The sequence below is a fragment of the Varanus komodoensis genome, unplaced genomic scaffold (assembly GCF_004798865.1).
Source record: "Varanus komodoensis strain SLA01 unplaced genomic scaffold, ASM479886v1 scaffold36, whole genome shotgun sequence".
Lineage (NCBI taxonomy): Eukaryota > Metazoa > Chordata > Lepidosauria > Squamata > Varanidae > Varanus > Varanus komodoensis.
The window spans coordinates 9,760,616-9,769,380 of record NW_025335873.1 but is presented as its reverse complement, the minus strand read 5'-3'; the positions used below and the strand labels follow the sequence as shown (position 1 = coordinate 9,769,380).

General features: G+C 62.3%; 1 protein-coding gene across 1 annotated transcript; it reads left to right on the top strand.

Moving 5' to 3' along the window:
• The first annotated feature begins 2,090 nt into the window (after window positions 1–2,090).
• FUT7 (fucosyltransferase 7) lies at window positions 2,091–6,769 on the top strand. Its single transcript, XM_044439972.1, has 3 exons — window positions 2,091–2,279; window positions 2,380–2,435; window positions 5,292–6,769. Exon 3 carries the CDS (start codon window positions 5,398–5,400, stop codon window positions 6,385–6,387), a length of 990 nt encoding a protein of 329 aa, XP_044295907.1. The 5' UTR covers window positions 2,091–2,279; window positions 2,380–2,435; window positions 5,292–5,397; the 3' UTR covers window positions 6,388–6,769.
• Window positions 6,770–8,765: the final 1,996 nt, after the last annotated feature.

Here is an 8,765-nt window from a genome sequence, read left to right as displayed (position 1 = left end):
GGTGCAGGAAGCCCATCGTGGCTCGCGCGGCGGCCCTGCCTCGCCGGGCTTTGTCTGCGCGGCGCCGCCGCCCCGCCCCGTTCGTTCGCTCGCCCGCCCGCCCGGGAGGGCCCGCTCGCCCGCCCGCCGCGTCGGCCCGGCTGCAGCGGCGCCTGTCGGAGCGGCCCGGGCGCCCGGCTCCTGCTCCTGCCTTCGCCTCTGCCTCGCTCGCGGCGCTACTGCATCGCCTCGCCTCGCCTCGCATGGCACCGCGCGCAGCGCGCCCACGCCCCGCCCACGCCCCGCCCCCGGCGCTCTTAAAGGGGCCGCGCGGGCTCTTCGCTGCTGGCGGGGCCCGGGGCCGAGGGCGCGGGGCCCGCCCGCCCGCTCCCCCCCCCCGCGCGAGCAGGGCGAGGGACCGAGGCCCCCGCGGCTCCGGGCGCGCCGGCGACGTCCGGGCCGCGCGCATCTGCGCCCGCCGCGATCGAGGGCTGCGTCTGGCGACGGCGGCGGGGCCGATGCTGCTGCCCGCACGGAGCGATTGCCTGCCCCGCGGAGCTTCCCCCTGCCCTGCCCTGCCCTGGCACCCGGCCCGGCCGCGGGTTCCCCGGGCGGTGCATTCGGGGTTTGGGAAGAGCCTGCTCGGCGGATTCTCGGCCCCGCCACCCGAACCGGACGACGCGCCCCCCTTGAGCAGCATGACCTGACAGCCCACAAGCCTGGTCCCCCACCTTCCACAGCCCCAAGGCGGGGCCTCCGGCCTGGAACCCCTCGCTTGCCAGCATCAGCCCCTTCCGGAGCCCCCGTGCACTGGGGTGGGGGGGGCGCGCAGGCACCGAGGGGGCTGCATTTGGGCCGGCAGCAAGGGGGGACCGAACAAATCGGCCCAGTGCGGCGGGCATCAGTCCGAGGGCGCCCCCTGCGGGAAGCTGCGGGAAGTGCTGAGCTCCAGAAGCGCGGACCGCGCGCCTCAGCCGCTTCGCCGGCGGGGCACCTCGGGGTCTCCTGCCGGCAGCGTCCCGAGTGACACTGCCACGCCGGCCGGCTGGCTGGCTGGCGCTCCCTTCCCGTGGGGGCCTCCTGCTTTCCCAGCCTCCGGGCGCAGGTTTCACACCGGGGTGGGGCTCCCCTTGCAGCTGGAGGGGCTGATTTGCGACTGGGGAGACGCTCCGGGCACACGCAAGGGAGCTGCGTGCAAGGGGGAACAAAGGTGCGAGAAACGCCCTGCATGGAAATCCTGTGGTTTTTTGCTTGCCTGGGCCCACGTGGCGTGGAGATCGAAGTGGAAGCCGTGGGTGCCCAACAGCAGCGGGGCGGAGACGATGCCCGCCTTGGCCCGAAGGCGCCTTGGCCCTGTAGCAGAGGCTCCGGCGAAGGGTCCTGGCCCAGTGGTTCCGTGCGTGGATGAAACTTAACGGAATTAAATGGCGCTCAGGGGCGAATGGCCGGCAGTCTCCTCCACCCAAAACATGCTCAATGGCGCCGCGGTTCTGCTCTGGCGTGAGATTCACACAATAAAGCACGGATCTGGGAGCCTGGTGCCGGGTGCCTGCCGCCCTAATTCGAGGGGGTCTGGGCAGGTGGTGTCTGCCGATGCTCCCTTGCCTCCATCCATGCCCCCCACGTGCCTGGAGAGGCCGCCCCTCCACGGCTGCCCCCGAGCCGTCCGCACCTGCCCCTCCGAGGCCCTGTGGGGAACGCACCCAGCCGCTCCCAGGCCCACCGCCCCCTCTGCTGCAGCGCAGTGCCCGGGGAGCGGGCCGCTGCACCCCACGGGGCTGGGGCCGCCCGGGCCACCGCAGCGCCCCTGCTGCTCCCGCTGCTGGAGGCTCCTCTGGGCCGGCCCAGGGCCGCCTCGCTGGGAGCAGCCGCTGCGCCCGGGAATGCCCCTCGCCGGCTGGAGGCCAGCTTCCCGGCAGCCGGCCCTCCCAGATGCCGAGGGTGGCCGTCCAGCACATCGGGAAGGCCCCTGCTGGCGGAGGCTTGCCCCACGTGAGGGTAAGCGCCCTTTCATCGACAGAACAAAACTTCTTCAGAAGTTCCTTTAATTTGGTCTGAATCAGTCGACTTGGTTGACGCAACTTTCGGGCCAGACGAGAGGCCCGGGGGCCGAGAAATCCGGCCCCCTCTCACCGCCACAAGCCGGGTGCCACATGCCCTGAGTGCGGGCTGCCAGAGCATCTGTGACCACCTTCGGCTGCCGTTTCCAGGATCAGTCGCAGTGCCATGTCTCAGTCATGAGGGAGGTGTCAAAACCACACTAAAGCTGAACCGTTCCAGGAAACAGCTGTATAACCAAGGTAGAAAAATGGTGGTAGGAATGAGAACTTGCCCGAAAGAGAGAAAGGGGATGTGTGCGGGGGAGAACTCAAGCACCTTCCTTTGCCGCTCCCTTTTCAGACCAAGACACGGCCATTCGGAGGAAAGACCTGGGACCCTGTGTCCAGCAGAAAAAGGTAATGCAAAACTGTGATTTGGTGTTTGGGTGTTGATGATGATTCGGTGTTTGGGTATTGATGATTGAAGTAGCTTGAGCTAAAGCAGAACTAATTTTAACAAAGCAAACTGCTTTTTTTCTTCTTAAAAAAGCAGCAAACACATAAAAAGGCCCTGGAAGGTTCTGCCTTTCGCTTGCGTGTGCGAGATGTTTCTCTAGCAATTCTGCGTTACAAACACACTAAAAAGTCTTATTTTTGAACTGGGTTTTGAGTGGGATTTTTTAAATGCTGCCTCTTATTGTGTTATCATGCCGTGGAAGAGGGTGCTTTGCTTTCTTCGTGCAGGCTGTTTTGCTTTTTGAACAACAAGATGGGCTTTGAAACATCGAGTGAAAGCAGGGTAAAAATGTTCAGTTAGCAAAATGACTCCCTCCACCATTGTCTTGTTTCAGTTCATCCCCATTTCTTGATAATCTGCCAGTAAATCCCCCATCTGATTCATCCTTTCTTGGCTCCCCTTTCAAAAAATAGACATATTTGCATATAAATGAGCAGATCAGGTTTCAAAAGGTTTGATGCTACCCCCACCACAAACCTGACTTAGCACAGATTTTTTAAAAAGTGATAATGCAGCTTTAAGGGTTAAAAACTTATCAGGTCTTAAACTCCGTGTGTGTGTGGGTGTATCTTGTATAAAACTTCCAAATTCAGCTGAAAATCATGTCAGAAGGTCAAAGGTTTTGCTGCAAAGCGGTTCTTGCTTCTGTGACTGATTGACCGGCAGGCAGTTTTCAAACTCCTATGTGCAGATCTAAATGCCGTATTTTTCGCTCTATAAGACATACCTGACCATAAGATGCACCTAGTTTTTAGAGGAGGGATCCATGGAAAGCTTCCTGATAATTACAGGCACATTCCCCATCGCTCCCCCATGGGCTTCATTAAAAGACGGGTTGCCATTTGAAAACACACGCCGACCTGTGCTTAACAGCTCTCACCTGCGCCGGGGGGGGGGGGGGGGGGGGGGGGGGGCCGAGCGCGTGCCGGCCAGGTGGTGCCACGGGGTGCAGGCGGCTGGCAGCGTCCCGGGCATCGGGCACACACACATTTGCTCTATAAGACGCACAGACATTTCCCCTTACTTTTGGGGGGGGAAAAGTACGTCTTATAGAGCGAAAAATACGGTATATTATTACATTTCTAATCTGCTCAGTAACCAATGCTCTCCGGGTGGATTAAAAGATGAAGACAAAAATATAAAAACGCCCCACATGTTTAGAAGAATCAAATACAATGCAACACACACCAAGAGATGGCAACCCACGGATGCCACAAGCACACCTGCCTAGCGGAGGCACACCTCGGCTTTGCAGCTGGGACTCAGGGGCTACCTCAGAGATGCTCTTGCCTGCCTCACCTGCCCAAAAAATCAGGAGAGCCAACTCCGGCGCCCACCCGCCTTTTCGAACCTCCATCTTAAGAGTTTTCTACTCTTTCAGAAAGATTGCGTTCAGTCTCAAATACAGCTTCCCCCAGCCTGATGGCTTCCAGATATTTAGGGGTGCAGTTCCCATCAACCCCAGCCAACATGGTCCATGTTGTAGTCCAAGACAGAGCTGAGTTGGGAAAGGCTGACACGGGACTTGAGGAGCGGCAGTCCAGATCGCCTGATCCCAGCTTTTAGTTCTGATGTTATAAATGTGGGTATTTTGCATTTCCACCCGTTGTTCTCATTCCAGTGCAGGGCGTGTGGGGGCTTCTGCACACGCGGCTGGAAAGCAGCAGGAAAAATAGTAGCATTAAATAAGCACATACCTTTAAAATGTGTGTGTGGCACTCGCAAAATGCCGGACAGCTCGCTGGCTTTTTGCAAGCTTTGCGAGAAGCGCGTATTGTCATCTGTTCCCTTCCTTATGCACGCAAGTATTTCCAGATGCTTCAGGTTTCTTACCATGCATTCTTACAGAGTTTTAGTCCAGCGTAAACATCCTGGAAACAGATGCAACTTTCCTTATTCTACTGGACCGCTCAGTTTAGATGCCCCTCCCAGGTCAGTCCTTGAATTTTTGTTTCTGGATCCCCGCAGTGAGTTCTTGGCATCCCACAATAGATAGTGTGGCCCCCCTTGTTGGTTAAAGAGCTGCTAATTGCTGTTTGTCTTATTTTCACCTGCGAAATTAACTTTATGGGGAAAGCCAGATTTTAAAATAGGCAAGGAAATGTTTATCTGGAAAATGTGGACAGACAGGCTAACTTTTCCCCCTTGGGTTCAGTTTGCCAGTCCTGAAAAGAGCTTTCTGCCCTTTTCTGCTTCGAGTGCTAAATAAAAGTTGCCAGCTGCAGCAGCGCAGCAAAATGTGCCATTTTGGCCCTTCTCAGATCCAGGTGTGGCCCTGCTGCTTTCAGAGCTGCCTGCGTTGCCAGAAAGGATGCCCGCCTTCCCCCTTTTTTCGCCTGTCTTTTGCCTCTTGGGCTGCTGCTTGTTGCGCGCGCCGAAACCAAGGAAGCTTTTCTGCATTCTGAATTTCTCCCGAATTCCTAATGCCGCGTCGACATGGCTGCATCACACACACGTGCGCATCGTTACACAAGCCAGCGGGAAGGGAGCGTGGCGCAAGCGGCCTTTCGCCACACTGGCGCCATGCGTGGCGGGCAGGGGCTGTGGGAGGAGGAAGGAGGGCAGCCGAGGAAACACGCGGCAGCGTCTTCTCAGGGCGACTGGACTGTTCTCGATTGGCAGGCTGTTTTGAAGGTGATTTCCGAAAACCTCCACAGGCAGAACTTACCAGATTGCAACCTAGTTCTGTTTCCTGAACTTTTGCAATTGAACTCCCATCTTCACGGTCATTTCCTCCACCCTCTTTCTTCTCTTAGAGCTCCCGAAATCGCCTCCCTCCGCTGAGGAGAAGGCGTGCTGAGCCGAGCCCACGAGAGGAAGGGGCGCCTCCCCTGAGCGGCGAGGCCGGTGCGTCGCTGTCCCATGGCCTCCGAGCTGGCGAGGCTGCTCCTCGCGTGCCTCTTCGGCACCATCTCGCTCCGGTCGCCATCTGGCTACGCTGGAGGAGCTCCCAAGCCCCTGCTGGTCCTGATTTGGGACTGGCCCTTCAGGCAGGCCTTGAACCTCAGCGGCGACGTCTGTGCCACCCTCTACGGCATAGAGGGCTGCTGGCTGACGGGGGACCGCAGCCGCTACGCCCAGGCTGACGTGGTGGCCTTCCACGCCAGGGAGCTCCAGCAGAGCAGGTCCGGGCTGCCAAAGTCCAAGCCCCACCCGGGGCAGAAGTGGGTCTGGGTCTCCCTGGAGTCCCCCAGCCACACCCACACGCTGTCAGGCTGGGGAGGGACGGAGTGGAACTGGGTCATGACGTACCGGCAGGACTCCGACATCTTTGTCCCGTACGGGCAGCTCGTGCCTCGGGGCTCAGCCACCGTGGCCATCCCGGAGAAAACCGGGCTGGCGGCCTGGGTGGTGAGCAACTACCACCACAGCCAGGAGAGGGCCCGGGTGCACCGCCGCCTGGCCAGGCACATCCGGGTGGACGTCTTCGGGAAGGCGAGCGGGAAGCCGCTCTGCCCGGCCTGCCTGCTGCCCACCATCGCCAAGTACAAGTTCTACCTCGCCTTCGAGAACAGCCTCGCCAAGGATTACATCACGGAGAAGCTCTGGAGGAACTCGCTCCTGGCCGGCACGGTGCCGGTGGTCCTGGGCCCGCCCAGAGCCAACTACGAGCGGTTCCTGCCCGCAGGGGCCTTTATCCACGTGGACGATTTTGGCTCTGCCGAGCAGCTCGGCCGCTTCCTGGCCACCATGAACGAGAGCAGCTACAGGCGCTTCTTCGAGTGGAGGCGCAGCCACGCGGTCAAGCTGTACGACGACTGGCGGGAGCGGTTCTGCCTCGTGTGCCGCCAGTACCCCAGCCTGCCCCAGGAGAAGGTCTACCCCAGCCCGGAGAGCTGGTTCCGGAATTAGCCGCCGGCCAGCCCGAAGCATCCCCGCTGGGCAGGGGGCCCCTCGTGGTCAACCGTGGGGTCCGGTTCAGAGGCGGCACTGGCAGCACCATCGCCCCATGGCTCCGGGTTCCCTTCGCGGGCAGGCCCAGCGGCTCTTCTGGGCCCTGTCCGACCTTTTCTGCACCGGCTGCCTGCCTGGCCGCCCGGGTCCCCAGCCGCGCTCTTTCCCAGGCAGATCCCTGTGCTCAGCTCCACTCTCTGCAGCCCCCCGCCCGGACCCTGCCCTGCCTCGCCGCTCCTGGCATAGCCCGCCGGGCTGGCCCTCCGCTCCCGCTCACATGCAGCCGCCGTGCCCTGGCTCCACCAAGCCTCACGGTTCCTCTTTGGTTTCGGGGAGATACGCATCAGCCCCGTTCTCCACCCTCCCCCCCACCAGAGCAAACGGGCATCCGCTTCCTCCTCGCAGCAGCACGCCCTTCCAGCCCCAGCGCTCCAGCGCAGCCAACACCCGGGGGGGTCCATCCAGAGCAGGTGCAGGTGACCTGGCGGGTTGAAGGGGGGATGCAGAGAAGCCCCCACCCATCTGGGCCAGCCGAGCCGCAGGGCTTCGCAGAGGCACCGGCCTCCCCCTCGCCCCGCCCAGCGTCCCCGAGGGTCCCGGGATGGGCCGTTCCAGGCCCCCACCTCTCGTGCTAGCCTCCTCCAGGGACCCCCCCCCCCGGGCTCCGTATCTTCCCTCCATGAGCCAGGCCCCGCTACGGCCCTCTCTCTGGGGAGGCAGCATCGCTCTCGGGGTCGACACGCAGGGACAGCTGAGCCGCAGCGGTGGCTGTGTGAAAGTGCCCTGCCCCAAGGAGGCGGCCAGCGCCGGCGCCAGGAGCAGGGGGGTGCTGGAGAGGGCCAGGGGCTCACGAGCAGGGCCGGGGTGGCCTTCTGTGGCCCTCCCACCACCCCCTCCGGACTCCTCCGCACCCCAGCCTCGGTCGCACCAGGGTCTTGGCCCCCCTCTGCCTGCCGGAGCAGCGCCGCAGGACAAGCCGGCTGCTGGCGGGGGGAGCAGCAGCCCCCGTGGCTCCGCGGTGGGCCCTGCAAGCGTGCCCGGCCCGCTCAAGGCGCCGAGGGCACTCGCCTCGCCTGGAGGTGCAAAGAGGCGGCCAGCCCAGCTCCTGTGAGCGGGGGGGGGGGGAGCCGCGGGGGGGGCGCAGAGGTGCCTTGCTCAACAGCCTTCCTGTTTACTCAACTGCGGCAGGCGGGAGCTGGGCGGAGGCAGCGGCCGCTCCTTGGCAGGGCTCCCCCCACAGCTGGCCGCTATCCAGGCCCCCCCCCCCCGGTCGCCCCAGCACCCTTCTGGGGGGACCGTCGCCACGCTGCAGGGCTGCCCCACAGGTCATTTGGGCATCGGCCGCAGAGCCGGGGTCCTGGGGCGAGCGGCGGACCCTGTGCATCGCTGCAATCGCTGCAATCGCGGCTCGGCTCCGGCTCGGCACTGCTCTGCCGTGGCGGCGGAAGTCGCTCTCTTGCCGCGCGTGGTCGGAGGGAGGGAGGGAGGGCGGGCTGAGTCGTGCCCCACCTCGGAGCAGCGCGACCGCCACGTCTGGGGCGGGTGGGCCCCTGCAGCAGGCCCACGGCAGGCGGGCAGCCCCACACCGCCCCCATGTTCCCCAGCACCCAGAAGCCACCCCAGGCTGCCAGCATCACTGAAGCAAGCCTTCCAGCAGCCTTCCCCGAGCTTGTGCTTTCCAGGCACAAGCGGACTGCAGTGCCCAGAATCCCCAGCCCGTGGCCCTGCTGAATGGGGATTCTGGGAGCTGCGGCCCATGTGCCTGGGAAGGCCACCAGCTTGAGGAAGGTGCCTTAAAGAGTGGAATAGTGTAGCAAAGAGCAGGGCTGTTGGGCTCGGCCAGGCCGCAGATTAAAATTCCTTTATGCACTACCAGTGTTCGAGTTTGGAGGGACTGCAGGCTCCTCGGGGCAGGGAACTCTGCGTACACTTTACAAGAGGAGAGACCGTGCAATGTGGCTGAAAAACGGTCCGGTGCTCCAGAGGGCAGGACTTGATCTGGCGGGAAGAAAAGGCAGGAGAGCTGACTTCGGCTGCACGTGAAGGGAGCCGGCCGCCTCCTGGTGGAGACCCCCATTGCTGGAGGCGTTCGAGCAGGGGCGGGGGGAGCCGCTCTCAGAAACGCAGGACTAGATGCCGAGGTCCTCGCCCTCCAGAGAGTCCGTCAAATGTGACCAACCGGCGCCCTGCCTCTTGCACACGATGCAGGGTCCACATCCCAACGGTGACCTGGCGATGACTTGAACTGGCTACTGACTTGAAATGCGATTTACTGTCGATTCATGTGTGCCTCGCTGGGACCATCTTTCTTCTACTACATTGTTGGTTCTGCTCAT